Source organism: Ambystoma mexicanum, chromosome 8 (genome assembly GCF_040938575.1).
Source record: "Ambystoma mexicanum isolate Mex_15411 chromosome 8, UKY_AmexF1_1, whole genome shotgun sequence".
Taxonomy (NCBI): domain Eukaryota; kingdom Metazoa; phylum Chordata; class Amphibia; order Caudata; family Ambystomatidae; genus Ambystoma; species Ambystoma mexicanum.
In genome coordinates this window covers 1105416269-1105434120 of record NC_090929.1, presented here as the reverse complement: position 1 = coordinate 1105434120, position 17852 = coordinate 1105416269, and the positions used below count along the sequence as shown (strand labels likewise).

At 47.2% G+C, this 17852-nt stretch overlaps 1 protein-coding gene across 1 annotated transcript in view; it reads left to right on the top strand.

Moving 5' to 3' along the window:
* The window catches only part of PADI2 (peptidyl arginine deiminase 2), a 1062620-nt gene that overhangs the window by 378267 nt on the left and 666501 nt on the right, over nt 1-17852 (top strand). Inside the window, exon 6 of the mRNA XM_069611131.1 lies at nt 2827-2952. Coding sequence (XP_069467232.1) covers nt 2827-2952 — 126 coding nt within the window. The remainder of the gene's footprint in view (nt 1-2826; nt 2953-17852) is intronic.

The window sequence follows — 17852 nt, the reverse complement described above, 5'->3', positions numbered from 1 at the left end:
AAATTGGCATGGTGTTGTTTGCACTGAAAGGTTGGCACATAGGACCTCATTACAAGTTTGGTGGTATTTCAGTGGTAAATCTGCCAAAATACCACCAAACAAAATGACCGCTACGGCCAGTTGTTACCGTGGATTTACAGCAGGATTATAAATTCTGGTAGGTTCTGTAAACTGCCATTTTTTGGAGTTCATCGGACTCCATGAGGATTTTGGTAGAATTACCGCAGGCGGTAATGCTGCCGATTTATCTGGTTTTTAGCTGCAGGTGGAAGATGTACCTCTACCTTATCACCAAAAGTGTAGTACGGTTGTGTTGTTATGCAGTGGTAACTGAGTTTCCAGCAGTGCCGTAGTAGTAATGAGGCCCATAGAGCTGAACTGTGTAATGTTTGGCAACTTGGCAAGTGGTAGAAATAAACTTAAAGCCAATTATGATGGTTTGGCTATTTCAGGCTGGTCTAATTGTATTTTCGTAACTAGTACAGGGACAATGATATGGATTAAATGATAAATCCCCGGCACAATATTTGAAAGTGGCTGGTGTAATTGCTATAAGTATATGATTTATGGTTGGCATTGATTGTTCCCAGTGTGTGAGCCACACCGTATATGCACTAGTTCAGTGATGCGGTACACATTTACATTTGCACTGTGCATAAAGGGTTTCTATCGGGCAAACCATTTTTTTAGATGATCACATGGACTGTTTGTGTCCTGATATCTGAAGTATTTGAACATTTACCTTGTAGAACTGCCAATACATCTTGTTACTTTTAATCCAATATCATACACAATTTAGCGGCAACATTTCATTATGTTATTTCGTTTTTTTTTTTAAAACAGGTTTCTTGGGTGAATGCCCTACTCTGCTCGGCCACCCCCCACCCCCCGCCCATAACATCTGGCTAAATTTGGGATCTCGCAACTCTGAATGCTTGTACAGATAATGGGAACCCACTTAAACTAGATCACTTTACTGGTCCACCACTCACGATTGCTGTGAATGCCATAATGTTTTTCCAGCTATGGGCCACTGTTGAGGCACACATTTTCTGAAAATTACGCCCATAGCCATCTCATCTTTCCTAGAGTAAGTAAAAGAAGGTGAAGAGGAGAAAGTGGGAGACCCTCTACTCATGGTCACTGTAGTTGAGTCTGCAGTTGATTGTGCCAAAGGAAGGCAAAGCTTTGGAGTGGGACGAAACTTCCTGTCTAGCGCCTTACTAGTGGAGGTTATGCCATGCGCTGTACCCCACAATTTTCCAACCACTTTAATGTTATCTGGTTTAATAGTGGTCCTGTCAGCACGGCCGCATGCACAGCCGTATACACAGCCGTTTTGACAGGAAAGATTTCAGATGTTCTGAAAAACTGTCACAGAGATAGGCAGTTGCTCTTTCTCGACCCCAAATGGTTTTGAAAATCAGAGTGGACCTGCACTCTGAATATCCTTAAGAGAGTCAGATAATTGTACTACTGCAGTCGGGAATCCAGGAACTCCAGGTTGGTGCTAATCGGCGAGACCTTTTCTTCCAACAAAGATGGCATTGAAGAAGTGGGGAGTCTTAGGAGTGAGGCAATGGAGAGTAAGAGACAATTCACTGTGTAGGCATAATGTATATCATAAGAGCATGAAGATAGGTGGAGGTTTCATAAACTTACTGGATAAATCCTGGCCCACATGAGGAGAACTGTTTTAGGGAAAGAAAGTGGGGGCTGCTGACAAGGCCTTTGTGTAATGAATGGGCAAATAAATGTCTTGCAGCCTGTAAAGATGATATAAAACGTACGCAGAAAGGAAGGGGCTTTCCAGTTGACTTGGTTGTAATCTAGGTGCAAAGGTAGAGAGGCAGTACTCATCCTGCTTAGTACATTGCTGGCTGTCTAATGTATCAAGAGTGTCCGGTGAGTGAGCATGCCATGGCAACCCGTCAGCCAAAACCGCTAAAAGGGCAAAAGCTAGTGAGATGTTTCTTCTAATCTTGAGTAGGTTGATGATTCCAAGTTACAAGTGACAGGAGAACAGGCAACATTTGTAGTTTACGCCCCTGGAACTGTTTCTCTTAAACATGGACCCAGATCCCTATTTTTTTTTGTATCCCACCATGCCCCTGTGCATACCATCATATGAATAGGCATTCAAATGTGATGTGTTGACTGGCCTTTTGGGGGTACCCTTGTGCTCCATCATGGTGTAAGAATGATGGTTTGTCACTGGCAAAACTCAATTTCACTGTGGTTTTATACCAAATAACCTCAAGTGAAAGCCAGGCCAAACATGACTTTGAAGAGTGTGTTAAACATCCTGAAGGATACTCTGAGGCATTCCCAGTTTCAATACGAGCTGGCTGTGGTGGTCCACCTAACACATTAACTCTACTATACATGTTAACCCCCCAACAGAGCTGTACCCCATGATGGCTGCTAGTCTTATGCCTTGGTGGACCCTCTCCTCGTGCACCTGTATAAGGCCTGTGAAGCATCTTGAATTTTACCTGAGTGTCGTCACGTGTGCCACTGGGGCACATTGAAGGATTTGGAGAGTCTATGCCAGTTGGTGACCCATTGGAAAACAAGTCGGCAGGGTGTGTGAGAAACAGTATGGTCGGTTTATAACCTGCTTGTTCTTGATGAATGGCTTGTATTCCGTATGAGGAAGTTGATGGAAAAGGTCCTTCTACCTCCATAGGCAGGGCTGCCATGACCAAAAGGAAAGTGTGTCATAAATAATGCATATTAAGCTGACCTTTTACATCGAATCTGGATTCCTGAATAACCTATACTTCTGGATTTTAATGTACTGACTGATACTCTGTTTCCATGCAGATCTTGAGGACATGTCACGTATGGTGTTGAGAACTCGTGGCCCAGAAAAACTTCCCAATGGTTATCACTTGCTGCTTCATATTTCCTCATCTGTTTCTGATAAGATTGGAGTTTTTCTATATCAGAGTAAGTACAGGTCCACCATATGCCATTTTCCATGTATGTGCTTCCTTCTTTTAGCAAGCACTCATTCTGCGGCCAACACACAATGCTGTCTTCCCCTTCCAACCTTACAGGCGCTGCCACTGCTTGTGTACCCCGTAATGGGAACTTTCCTTCTTTTATTGTATTGTATGAATTCTTTTCATGTATTTCATATATTGGCCGTTCTGCAGTGAGACTAAACCAGAGTGCTTCATGGTATGCTATATGCTATTTCTTGGTTTACAATGGTTAGACATTTAACATAACCAAAGGGGAGTATTACCATTAGTGTCAAATGTGTGCTTGTTTGAAATTATCAGTTTTCAGTTCTTATTCTATGTTCTGAAGTCAAGCAAAATAGAAGGCGATTTTGTTCCTTAAGAGCATGACATGATCTCTTCAAAATGTTTGTATATTTGTGTACAACTGTGAATTATTGCATGATGGCAATAGAAGTATTTACATTCAACTCTGTGCTTAGTTAGGAGCAAATGTTGACATTTGAATCTGTTTATTTGTAGTCCAAATAATTCAAGTTTGCTCCCGTTTCAGTCAGGAAGACCCTATAAATTGTGTTGGTGTAGACAATCACTTTCATTCTCATGCATATTTATGGAACGAATGTGGTAAAAGGCTTACCACATTTTTTTGCTACATCCGCTAGTTCCACTGGTGGTTTTTCAAAGCTGCATTGTGTCTGTATGGCCGTGGATTTAGCACATGCATGTGGACACGCTGCACTGGGATCCCCAGACGTTGTATTCCTATGGAGGTGCTTAGTCTGCATGGAAATGGTGTGCCCCTCTAGGACATTCCTTTCCCTTCACATAAGCACACCACATTGCACCTCAGTATGAACCCTCAAAAGCGTTTTGCAAGGCAGGGTGACTAGACCAACTATTTCTGCCACACTTACAATTTGGACTCTGACAGTCAACACTCATTTCCATGGATTGACGCCTTTATTTGGGTCTGCATACGGTATTTGAACTGCCTCACTTTCTGAATTATATTTGCAAAACTGATGGACAGATATTCTCCAACCCGATTCACAACTTCAAGTTGGTCCAGACTCCCAACTATTGATACAAGTTTGGTATGTTTCTGTCAAATCGTTTTTGTGCAATGGTTCGGCAGAAATTCCTTATCAGAAGTAAGTTGAATGGGATTTTGATATTTGGGGGAACCCCACATAACTTTCCCACCCATAGCAAGAACTCCGCAAAAAATGTAAATAAAATTCAGAATGGGATGTATACAGTTATTGGAAAGTTTTATGGCTCGAAAAAAAGTGCCCTTAACCATAACTACACTATGACTGATGTGTCATATATATATGTTAATGTTAATGTTAAAGGTATTTATATAGTGCACCATCACCAACGGAATTGGTCCCCAGGTGCTCTGGCGGATCTGTAAACAAGATGGCGGGCGGGTACGTTAGTCGGGAGGAGGGGGTAGGAGAGTGGGATAAGTGGTGTGCTCTGGGTAGCGGACTTGGAGAAACCACATGTGCTGTAGGCGCTGTTTATGTGTTGTTGATGCAGTGTGGTAAAATGTGTGCAGTTTGCTGAGCGATAGATGGTTGTGTGAAGTTTTGGGTGGGATGGGTATGCAGAGGTTTGGAAAGATTGTGTTAGGGGGGTCATTAACCTTGTTTGTGTACATCTTCTTCCACATGTGTTCTAATGCTGTGTGTGGGGGCTGTTGCTTATTTCCTTAAAAGGCCATCTGTCTTTGGTGTGTGATGGTGCAACGCCCTCCCAGTGGTGTCCTAATGAGCATTATATAATAAGATAGGGTGTGTCTGTGTCTCTCCCTGTTTCCTAGCTATCTGTCATGCTGTTGGAGTTGGGAGTGGTTCAGGGTCGGGTGCTCTTGATGGAAGTCCTGGAACTAAGCGTTTAGGTCTGCTTGTGTATTTAATGTTGTCCTCCTCTCTCGGCTCTCTCTCAGTTGGTCGTTCAGTATGTCTTGGAACATCTTCCTTAATTCTCCAGCATTGGATCTTTCATAGATTCAGATGCTTGAATATTCCCCGTCGTCAGACTGGGAATCCTCGGTGATAAATTAAATAATAATAATAATAATATTTTTTTTAAAAAAAAAATATATATATATATATATATATATATAAATATATACACTGCCACCTAGCAGTGTATGTACATAGCCCATTATAGCCTATGAGCCACTTCATTATGTAGTCCCTCCACCTCACTTTGGTCCTTTATGGCCCCAGCCAATGAGGTGGCAGGGCTTAAGCTCCGCCCCCGGCAGCCATCTTCAGATTTTTCACCGCAGTCTATCAGACACAGGGAATCCTCAAGCTCTCTGAGCTTTTTCAAATTCTTTCTACTTTTGTGTGGAATATATTTGTAAAATATATTCCATCTTGTTCCCCTTCTTAGGGGCTTTCTTTCCAATTAACCTTGGTGGCAAAACTTGTTGTTTTCCTCTCAAAATCGTCGACTGAACTTCTCTTCAGAAATGGAGGCACCTCAGGCTGTCAGGAAGCCTTCCCTGTTCAGGGACTGCACGAGGTGCAAGAAGAAATTGGTTTACTACAAGGACCCCCACGAGCATTGCATTTATTGTCTGTACCCACATGACATAAAAAAATGCGAGATTTGTAAAACTTTTTCCACCAAGACCCTTCATGACAGGCATAGAAGACTCCTTTCATACCTGGAATCCAGGGATCAATCTTCGGACGAAGAGTCTGTCAGAACAGCTCCTGTCCAATCCAGCATTCCATCTGAGAGGCAAACTTCAAAGAGAAGGGCCTCTTCAGTGGAAAGGAGTTCCTCTCCCAAATCCAAAAAGAGGAAGCTGGAATTGATACCCTTTCTGCCTCCAGTTGACCTATCAAGCCAGAAAAAGTCAGCAAAATCTGCCTCCAGAGGTAAGGAGGAGTTTGCAAAAAACGGGGGGGGGTCAGTCGTCGGCGGGTAAACCGCCCACGAATGAAGGGAAAGGAAAAGGCCCGTCATCGGCCATACCGTCGACGAAACCAGCATCGACGATGACGACGCTTAAGACATCGTCGACAGTTAGATCATCGTCATCGGACATGTCGACCGCGAAGCAATCGTCGACGAGCAAGAAACACCACTCGTCCACGAAGCATTCATCCATGACGCAGTCGTCCACGGAACACACTCCACATTCGTCAACGAAGCCCTCGTCGACGGGAAAATCTCAGTCGTCGACGGGAAAATCTCAGTCGACAGCGAAGCCTTCGTCGACGGGACAATCTCAGTCGTCGACGGGAAAATCTCAGTCGGCGGCGAAGCCCTCGTCAACGGGAAAATCTCAGTCGTCGACGAGGATAACATCATCCATAACGCCTTCAGAGGCACCGCAAATTTCGGCAGTTACAGAGGAATTACTGCCTCTCACTCTTGAAGCTCCTGTCTTTACAAGCAATATCATTGAGAAGAATACTGTAACTGAACCTCTGGTGCAGCAATTTCCACCTTTGGGGCACATGGCAGAACTTCCGGATATAATTCTTCAGGAAGAATTCTCTGATGCGGAAGTGGTGGAAGAGTCCATCGGTCCCTTACCGAAACAATACAGCCCTCCTTGGCACCCGTCCACGGGAGAATCCGAATATCCTCATGACCCGGTGCTCATGTTATCCGTGCAGAGGATTGTAGAAGAATTTTACAAACGGCAAAGGGAGAAGCAAATTCCGATTAATCCCACTCCTAGAGAGTCATCCCCGATTCCAGGCACATCGGGTTGCTCTCCTTACAGGAGTAGACCGCAAAAACGGATGAGATCACCTGCTCGAAGACCGAGGAGCAGCACCCACAGTGCTTCACCTACAAGAGTCCCGTCACCCATGGTACCGTCCACCATCTCGGTATCAGACTGGCAGGAGGATCCTTTTGGTGAATTTTCGGAACCAGAAGAAGGAGAAATAACTCAGGAGCCAGACGCACCCAGTGATTGGGATGACTACGTCGTTGAGAAGCCCAGGAGGAGAGACTCGCCGGGCAAGGCCTCACCACCGGATGATCTCGTCTCTTTCCACACCATAATAGGTAAAGCCGCAGAACTGTTTAAAATTCAGGTTTCTTCGGAGGAAAGGCAATCAGTGCTCTATGAGCACAGGGACAAACGAAGGAGGACAGTGACCACAATTCCCCTCCTCGATACCATCTGGGATTCCGGATCCAAGATCCTATCTACGCCCTTATCGACTCCGGCGTTGGTGTCCAGGCCAGAAAAGAAATATAAAGCTCCGGATTCGGCACCGCTTTGTTTAAGGGGTCATACGAAACCAGACTCAGTTATTACAGTGGCGGCCAGAAAGAAACTCGCCAACCCCTCCTCACCGTTGTCGGCACCACCGGATAAGGAAGGACGTAAATTGGAAGCCATGGGCAGGAAAGTATCATCTTCTGCATCACTTACAATCAGAGCGGGTAATGCTCTGGCCATGACCGCAAGATTCGATCGCGAGCTTTGGCTCCGCATGTCTAACTTGGCGAAACAATTACCACCGGAGCTCCAGGAGGAGGCAAAATCCATAATCGCGGATGGTGAAGCAACATCGGATCACATGATCGACGCAGCAGTTGATGTGGCCGAATCTGTCAGACGTCGGTCCCACCTCCCCTATCTCCTCACCGGATTCTTCAGAGGATAGATCCTGGAGCGGATTCTTCTTCTTTGGAAGCTTCTTCTTCTTGTTGCTAGATGACTCGTCCTTATAATTCCGGACCTTCTTTTCGCGGAGATAAGGTCTATCCCCTCCAGAGGCCACCGTGACAGTAGTGGGAACTTGTCTTGGGTGCCTCCAGTGGGGCCAGCCTCACTTTCAGGGAAAAAGCCAAAGCAGAAAAAACCCTGTAGGTCTTGATGGTAGGAGGTGAGGCAGTCCTTGATAACCCAGGCCGTTGGAAGAAAGGTGGATAGCGAAGGCTGACTGGAAGTAACCAGATGTCCGCGACCAGCTTCCAGACAGAGCTCAGAATAAGTCTTGCAAGTAGAATCCTTCGATAGCAACAAGGAAATCGTAAGTAAGTAGCAGGATAATAGACGAAAAATTGGAAGGAAAGGAGAACAAATGGCCTAAGAAGGAAACCCGAAATGAAATACCCAGTGGAAGGAATAGATGGCAGATACCGCCGAGTAATAAATCAACCAGATACAGGAAGGGAGTGCCGCAAGGTTAGATGTACCGGGCGGCAAAGGTAAGTAGTAAACAGTGCAAAAGAGTGCCGCGCACAGAGAAGGCTGCAGGCAGCAAGGAAGGAACGGTGAGATGTCGAGCAGAGAAGTAGGAGGAGCCAAGAATCCAGGTAAGCAAGACAGCAAGTCACCGAAGCGGTGAAACAGCGGAGTACACGCCGTGAACCCTAAGAATATGAAAGAAGGAAATGCAGCGAGAAACTAAGGTTGTACTAGATTGGATAAAGTTGGAGGCGGCTAAGGAAGTCCAAATGGAAGGGAAAATACTAGAGAGCAACAGAGCGTTAGAGTGCGAGAAGCAAACACAGATACAACGCACCGCACAGGGAGGCGGAGTCAGTACTTATAGAATCCTCCGCCATATTGGATGAGGACTAGAGCGAGGTAACCGCTAGCTAGTGCCGCCAGCGGTTCTCCGCCATATTGGATGAGGACTAGAGCGAGGTAACCGCTAGCTAGTGCCGCCAGCGGTTCCATAACTTCCACCCCTGATTCCTGACAGTATACCCCCTCTTTCTCGGGGATCCCCCTGGTTTGCTCGGGTGTAACCGATGGAATCTTCTTACCAGACTGGGAGCATGGAGATGGCTCTTAGGTTCCCAAGACCTCTCAGCTATCGGATAGCCTTTCCAATGTACCAGGTATTGTAACCTGCCCTGGTGATACCTGGAATCGATTAGCCGAGCCACCTCGTATTCCTCTGGAATCTCCTCCACCTGAGCAAGTCTCCGACGAGCTGGTCTTTGAAAGGGGTCTTCCTTATGCTCCTTGAGTAAGGAGACATGGAACACAGGATGCACCCTTTTGAGAGATATAGGGAGCTTTATCTTGTAAGCCACCGGGTTAATCTGTTGAATGATGGTGAAGGGCCCAATAAAACGTGGGGAAAACTTTCCGGTATGGACCCATCTTGGGAGAAATCTGGTGGACAACCAGACTAATTGTCCCGTCTTCCAGCCTGGGTTAGATCGTCTGCTTCTATCTGCCCACCTCTTTTGTGTAAGACGGCTCGCCAGGAGAGCCTTCTTGGCTAGATCATGTACCTCATGCAGGTCTTTAAATGTACCATCCAAAGCAGGGATCTTGGTAGTTGGTGGAATTACAGGGGGTAGATGGTGTGGGTGCAATCCATAAGTACAAAGAAAAGGACTCATCTGAATCGACGTGTGCAAAGTGTTGTTATAAGCAAACTCTGCTTGCGAGAGGAATTGAAACCATTCCTTCTGTTGATGACTACAGAAACATCTTAAATATTGCTCTAGGCTGGCGTTGAGTCTTTCTGTCTGGCCATTGCTTTCTGGATGGTAACCAGAGGAAAGAGCTCTTTGTATGCTCAAAACATGGCAGAGGGTAGCCCAGAGTCGGGAGGTGAATTGAGATCCTCTATCCGACACTATAGTCCTGGGCAATCCATGTAAACGGACAATGTCTCTAAGGAAGGCCACTGCCGTATCAGGGGCGGATGGAACTTGTTTAAATGCAGTGAAGTGTGCCAATTTACTGTAGGAATCCACAGTCACCATGATTACAGTCATATCATAAGACTGGGGGAGATCCACAATAAAGTCCATGGATATGTGTTCCCAAGGGCGTTCCGGAAGAGGCGGTTGTTGCAATAATCCAAATGGTTTGCCCGTCTGGTATTTACTGGAGGCACAAACCGCACAAGTCGACACATATTGGTATACATCTTCTCTAAGCCTTGGCCACCAAAAGTTCCTCTTCAGTAGTTCACAAGTCTTTCTAATTCCTGGATGGCCAGTCAAAGGGGTGTCATGGCACCAGGAAAGAACCTTGCTTTGAAGCTTCTTGGTAGGGATGAATAACGCCTTCTCATGATAGAACAACCCATCGTCTCCTTGCACCACAGTTGAAGGAAGCTCAGTGCAGGTTTGATATTTAGGTATCAATTCTTCTAGAAAGGAGGTGGTGGAAGCCAGAATCTTAATTCCAGGTAACATCAAGTCTTGTCCTTGACAGTACTCCGATCCTTCTCCGAGACTTCGTGACAATGCATCTGCTTTCTTGTTTTCTGTCCCAGGAATGTAAGTAATTACAAAATCATATTGCAAAAAGAAGAAGACCCATCGGGCATGTCTTGCGTTGGAGCATTCCATCTGCTGTAGGACCCTGAGATTACGATGATCCGTGCGGATAATAAAGCAGTGAATGGCACCTTGTAAGAGATGACGCCATTCTAGGCAAGCCAATTTGATGGCCAATAACTCTCTTTCTAAGACAGAGTAGTTCCTTTCACTACTGGTCAGAGTCTTGGAAAAATAGGCTACAGGATGTTCATAACCATCGTCCGAACATTGTAGTAAAATTGCTCCTACCGCTCCTACAGAAGCGTCAGTTTCTAGGATGAACTGTCTTGACTGATCTGGTTGAGCTAAAATGGGTGCGTTGGAGAACTTCTTTTTGAGAAAAAGGAAAGCCTCTCGGGGTTCCTTGTCGAAGGCGAACCTAACTCCTTTCTTAAGCAATGAAGTTAGAGGGAGTACCATCCTAGAAAAGTTGGGAATAAACCTCCTGTAAAAGTTGGCTAATCCGAGGAAGCTCTGTAGTTCTTTAATGTTAGTTGGTTCCCTCCATTCCATGATTGCCTTGACCTTGTTGGGATCCATCTTGATGCCTTCTTGTGATAGGATGAATCCTAGATAGGACACTGAGGTTACTTCGAATTGACATTTTTCAGGTTTGACCAACAGTTGATGGAACTGTAGTCAGTGCAAAACCTCCTTAACTTGCTGCCGGTGATCGGCTAATTCTTCAGAATAAATCAGGATGTCGTCTGGATAGACTACGACTGACAAGAATAACTTGTCTGCAAACACCTTGTCCATATATCTTTGAAAAACTGATGGAGCGTTCACAAGGCCAAACGGCATTACCTTGTATTCATACAACCCAAAAGGGGTCCGGAATGCCGTCTTCCATTCATCTCCGTGTCTTATTCTCAGGAGGTGATAGGCACCCCTTAAATCGAGTTTGGTGAAATACCTTGCACCCTGCACCGCCTCCAGGATGTCCCTTATAAGGGGCATAGGGTATCTGTCTCGGATGGTTATCTTGTTGAGACCTCTGTAGTCTATGCATGGACGTAGCTCAGTGGTGTCCTTCTTTGGTATAAAGAATAAAGAGGCCCCACAAGATGATCTTGATTCTTGGATTAATCCGTTTTGGAGATGGGCATCGAGATAGATTCTGAGAGCTCCTCGTTCGGGAAGGGACAAGGGGTACATTCGACCAAAGGGCACCGTAGAGTTGGGTAACAAGTCAATACAACAGTCTTCGGCCCTGTGTGGAGGTAGGCTTTTAGGAATGGTATCCAGGAACACCTCAGAATATTCCTGATACTGAGTTGGGACTGTTGACACGATTACAGGCCCGATGACCCTGGTCTCTTCTTTGGCTACTTCCTTGATGGCAAAAGGGTCCATACAATTTGTCTTACAGAACTGGGAGTCAAAGCTGACCCTATTTGCGGTCCAATCTATATGAGGGTTATGCTTCCTTAACCAGGGAATGCCTAATACCAACGGAAAATGTGCCGCTCTGATCTGGTCAAAAACCAGAACCTCTTGGTGGTGGTCCAGTGCCATTCGCAGGGGAATTGTCTCACTTACAATAGGTCCTGAGGACAAAGGTGTTCCATCAACCCCTTCTACGGGAATGGCCCTTGACTTCGGTTTCGTGGGAACAAGGTTTTCCTTAGCCCAGTGTAGGTCCATAAAGTTTCCTGCGGCACCGCAGTCCAACATAGCCAACACTTCGACTTGTTTAGAATCCGATATCCATAGTGAGACCTTGAACACCATCAGACTATTTACTTCTGTGTCCCCTATTGTTCCTGCATCGTAGCAAGGGTCTTTGGCAAATCCCCCGACACTTCCCTTGCCACGGTTCGGGGGTTGGAGTTTTCCTTCCGCCTGGGAGGAACTTCTGGACAATTCCGTAAAAAATGTTTTGAAGATCCGCAATACATGCATAAACCTGCCTCCTTACGGCGTCTTCTCTCTTCCGGAGTAAGAGGACCACGAGTAGCCCCGATCTGCATGGGTTCCTCTGTTAAGGGAGGCGTTCTCTGAACCGGAGCTTGGGTGGGTAAACCAGTTACCTGCTGGTTTCCGCGAAACCGTCTTCTTTCCTGACGACGTTCATGTAATCGAAATTCTATCTGGAGGGCTAAGGTCATCAGGTCTCGAAAAGAAGAAGGACGAGCTACTCGAGCTAGCTCGTCTTTAATTTCGTCTTGAAGACCTCGTCGAAAGATCGTTTGCTGTGCTGAGTCCGGCCAATCCGCCTTGGCCGCAAGTCTCAGGAATCTAGAAATGTATGTTTGGACGTCTGTGTTTCCCTGGCGGACGTCCAGGATAGCTTCCAAGGAAGTGTAAAGAACTTCAGGTCTGTCAAACCTGTCCTTAAATGCAGCTACAAATTGGTCAAAGTTATTCAATGCAGGATCTTCGTTTGTGACTAACGGAGTAGCCCAAGACAAGGCGTTTCCGTGAAGATTGGCTATGATGAATCCGACTCTAGATCGATCGGTTCCATAGGCATGAGGTCTAAAGGTGAAGTATACCTTACAGGCGTCCAAGAATTCCTTAAGTCCTCCCGGATGGCCATCATATTTGCCAAAAGAGAGTGGCATAGTAGGTAAATCCCCATGATCATCTCGGTGCAGTACGACCTGCTGTCGAAGGGCGAGATTCTCTGTTCTCAAAGACTGGACTTCCGCAGTGAGATTCTGCATGGCTGCGACCAGCTCTTGGTACTGCTCCAAGGACGCCATGGGTAATGTATGGCGTTGTATTCTGTCAGACGTCGGTCCCACCTCCCCTATCTCCTCACCGGATTCTTCAGAGGATAGATCCTGGAGCGGATTCTTCTTCTTTGGAAGCTTCTTCTTCTTGTTGCTAGATGACTCGTCCTTATAATTCCGGACCTTCTTTTCGCGGAGATAAGGTCTATCCCCTCCAGAGGCCACCGTGACAGTAGTGGGAACTTGTCTTGGGTGCCTCCAGTGGGGCCAGCCTCACTTTCAGGGAAAAAGCCAAAGCAGAAAAAACCCTGTAGGTCTTGATGGTAGGAGGTGAGGCAGTCCTTGATAACCCAGGCCGTTGGAAGAAAGGTGGATAGCGAAGGCTGACTGGAAGTAACCAGATGTCCGCGACCAGCTTCCAGACAGAGCTCAGAATAAGTCTTGCAAGTAGAATCCTTTGATAGCAACAAGGAAATCGTAAGTAAGTAGCAGGATAATAGACGAAAAATTGGAAGGAAAGGAGAACAAATGGCCTAAGAAGGAAACCCGAAATGAAATACCCAGTGGAAGGAATAGATGGCAGATACCGCCGAGTAATAAATCAACCAGATACAGGAAGGGAGTGCCGCAAGGTTAGATGTACCGGGCGGCAAAGGTAAGTAGTAAACAGTGCAAAAGAGTGCCGCGCACAGAGAAGGCTGCAGGCAGCAAGGAAGGAACGGTGAGATGTCGAGCAGAGAAGTAGGAGGAGCCAAGAATCCAGGTAAGCAAGACAGCAAGTCACCGAAGCGGTGAAACAGCGGAGTACACGCCGTGAACCCTAAGAATATGAAAGAAGGAAATGCAGCGAGAAACTAAGGTTGTACTAGATTGGATAAAGTTGGAGGCGGCTAAGAAAGTCCAAATGGAAGGGAAAATACTAGAGAGCAACAGAGCGTTAGAGTGCGAGAAGCAAACACAGATACAACGCACCGCACAGGGAGGCGGAGTCAGTACTTATAGAATCCTCCGCCATATTGGATGAGGACTAGAGCGAGGTAACCGCTAGCTAGTGCCGCCAGCGGTTCTCCGCCATATTGGATGAGGACTAGAGCGAGGTAACCGCTAGCTAGTGCCGCCAGCGGTTCCATAACTTCCACCCCTGATTCCTGACAGAATCAGGCTTCAGGCAGATGGCGCACGGCACAGAGCTCAGAAGGCAGGCCTGGATGAAGGCTACTAACTTTAGACCTGAAGTTCAGGCGCAGATACTAGACATGCCATTTGACGGCCAAGATCTCTTTGGGAAAAAGATAGACGACCATTTGAAGGCAATCAAGACAGACACTGACACAGCCAGAGCCATCAGTTCTTTAAAGGACAAAAGTAAGGACCATCGGTCTTCTCGTCCCTTTAGAGGTTCATCTTCCAAGTTCAGGGGATACAGTCGTTCCTCCTATGGTCAAAAAGCACAAGGCGGCACGTACCAAGACAATAAATATCAGTCATCCAACAGATACGCCCATAGAGGCAGACGTGGCTCCGCCCAAGGGAAGTCGCAAGGCAAGCAGAACTGACGACCAATCTCCCCCCCCCCCTTCGCCACGCCCCGGTGGGGGGAAGGGTGAGCCAGTCTTTCCAGCGCTGGCGGTCAATTACATCGGACAAATGGGTGTTACAGGTGATCCGAAAGGGTCACACCTTGGAATTTCTGGACCAACCTCCTTCCATGCCTCCAACTCCCCGCAGAGTGCATATGCTAAGACAGGTCATGTCCGAAGTGAAAAAACTGCTCCAGAAGGCAGCAGTAGAACCAGTACCCTATTCTCAGAGGGGAAAAGGTTTCTACTCCCGATTCTTCCTCGTCAGAAAGAAAAGCGGTCAATGGAGGCCCATCTTGGACCTGAGGGCTCTCAACAAGTTCATCAAGCGCATAACTTTCAAGATGGTAGCTCTACAAGGGGTGCTACCTTGGTTAAACAAGCACGACTTCTTGGCCACTTTAGACTTGGAGGATGCATACTTCCACATTCCGATCCATCCAGCACACAGGCAGTTCCTCAGGTTCACAGTGGGAGGGCTCCACTTTCAGTTTCAAGTGCTTCCGTTCGGTCTAAAATCGGCGCCAAGAGTTTTCACGAAATGCCTGGCACCGGTAGCGGCAAGTCTCAGGACAGCAGGAACAGACGTTTTTCCATACCTGGACGATTGGCTGATAAAGGCAAGTTCAGCTGCAAAGGCTTGTTCGGCAGTGTCGAGGACGGTTAACCTCCTAAAAGAGTTAGGTTTCTCCATCAACCAGACGAAGTCCTGCCTCGTTCCCAGCAAGGTAGCTCTCTTCCTGGGAGCCGAGCTCGACTCCAGCATTCCCAGAGTGAGACCATCCACAGAGAGAATAGCAGTGATTCTACGCTTAACTTCGAACTTCCTACAGAAAGAGACAACATCTGTACGCTCTTACAAATCCCTATTGGGCATGATGTCATCATGCATATTCCTCATACCGAACTGCAGGCTTTGCATGAGGCCGGTTCAGGAAGCTCTGGACCACCAATGGAAACAAGCTTTCGGATGCTGGGAAGACATTGTCCAGATTCCATCGACGTTGCACAAGGCCCTTCGATGGTGGAACGCTCTGAGGAATCTTCTACAGGGAATGCCGTTTCAAGCACCGACATCGACCCTCCTGCTGCGGACGGACGCTTCCTTACCAGGCTGGGGCGCTCATCTTGCGGACCTTCAAACCAAGGGATCTTGGTCGGCACAAGAGTCCCAGCTCCACATCAACGTGTTGGAGCTCAGGGCCGTAAGGTTGGCGCTGAAAGCCTTCCTACCGGTTATAGCTGGTCAAGTTCTTACAGTCCAGACAGACAACACGACCTCCATGCACTATACAAACAAGCAGGGAGGCACGAGGTCTCAGATTCTGTCGCAAGAAGCCCAACAGCTATGGGCATGGGCCTTGCGCTACGGGATACAGATCAGGGCAGAGCACCTTCCAGGAGTGGACAATGTCCTAGCGGACAGATTAAGCAGAGAATACACAGCGTCACACGAGTGGGAGTTGGACGACAGAGAAACCCGACGGATATTTGCCTTATGGGGCCATCCGCAGATCGACCTTTTTGCCACCAGGAACAACAAAAAATGCAAGATATTTGCGTCAAGATACCCCGAGCACCAATCGCTGGGAGACGCGTTCTCAGTGGATTGGTCGGGGAAGTTCCTCTACGCCTTCCCACCCATTCCCCTCATGTCGAGGGTACTTCGCAGGGTGAAAGAACAGGATTGTTCCTTGATTCTTATTGCACCCGATTGGGCACGGCAAGTCTGGTACCCGACGCTGAGACATCTATCCTGCAAAACCCCGATTCGTCTCAAATCACATCAATATCTACTGACACAACAGAACCGCAAGGTCCTCCACCACGACCCGAGGAGCCTGTCCCTCAAAGCATGGTTCCTGAGCAGCGTAAACTGATGCACCTAAAGTTACCATCAGAATGCTGGGATATCATCAGGGCCGCTAGAGCCCCGTCCACGCAACTCGCCTACACCAGAAAATGGACCAGGTTTTCCAAATGGTGCGAGACCTCTGCGATCGATCCCCTCACGGCCTTGGTTGATCAAATTCTGCCTTACTTGTTGCACCTGGCTAAATCAGGGCTCTCACTGTCCTCTATCAAGGTCCATCTGTCAGCCATAGCGGCCTACACAGTAACCGCGGAGACGCAAGCCTTACTCTCCTTACCAGCGATCAAGATCTTCCTGAAAGGACTGATGCATACTTATCCGCCTACACCTACACCAGTTCCGGACTGGAGCCTCAACACCGTCTTAACAGCCCTCATGCAACCTCCCTTCGAGCCCATACATAGATGCGATATGAAATTCTTGTCCTGGAAGACATCCTTCCTGGTAGCCATCACATCGGCCAGAAGGATCAGTGAGTTGCAAGCTTTGTCTTCGGAACCTCCGTTTACCTTGTTCCAGAAGGACCGCGTCATCTTAAGGCCTCACCCGAAGTTCCTCCCCAAGGTACTTTCGGAGATGTCCTTCACTGAGCGCATTGTTTTACCAACCTTCTTCCAGAATCACGCTTCGGAAGCGGAAAGGACATTACACTCTCTAGACGTTTCTAGGGTGTTGAAGTTTTACTTGCAAAGAACCAAGGAGTTCCGCTCCTCAAACCGGCTATTCATTTCCTTCTCTGGCCGTACCAAGGGCCAACATATATCCAAACAAAGCCTGGCACGCTGGGTATCGTCCTGCATCACCCACTGTCATCAGTTGAAAGGCGACCCTTTAACTAGACCGCCGTCTGCGCACTCCACCAGAGGAAGGGCGGCGTCAACAGCATTCCACGCAGGGGTGGCCTTGAAAGACATATGCAGAGCTGCCACATGGAGCACTCTGCATACTTTCGCGAAACACTACTGCCTGACTGAAGATACCAACAAAGAAACTGCAGTTGGACAGGCAGTGCTCCGCCATCTCTTTGTATAAGGTAGGACCAGCCTCCTTTCCCACCTTTCCCGAAGTATGTAACCGTTGTGTTGCTGCATGGTAAAGGTTTGATCAGAAATATGTTTTTCTGTAATTATGCATATCTGTTTATAATGGTGGCATGTTTTAACTGCTTGGTATTCTATTCAAGCATCTGAATCTATGAAAGATCCAATGCTGGAGAAGTCTTAGTTACTTACCTGTAACTGTATTTCTCCAGCATTGGTATCTTTCATAGATTCACATGCGCCCGCCCGCCTCCCCTGAGAGGCTGCTCCTATGCTCGGCATCCATCATACTGTAATCTCTACAGTTCAAAATCTGAAGATGGCTGCCGGGGGCGGAGCTTAAGCCCTGCCACCTCATTGGCTGGGGCCATAAAAGACCAAAGTGAGGTGGAGGGACTACATAATGAAGTGGCTCATAG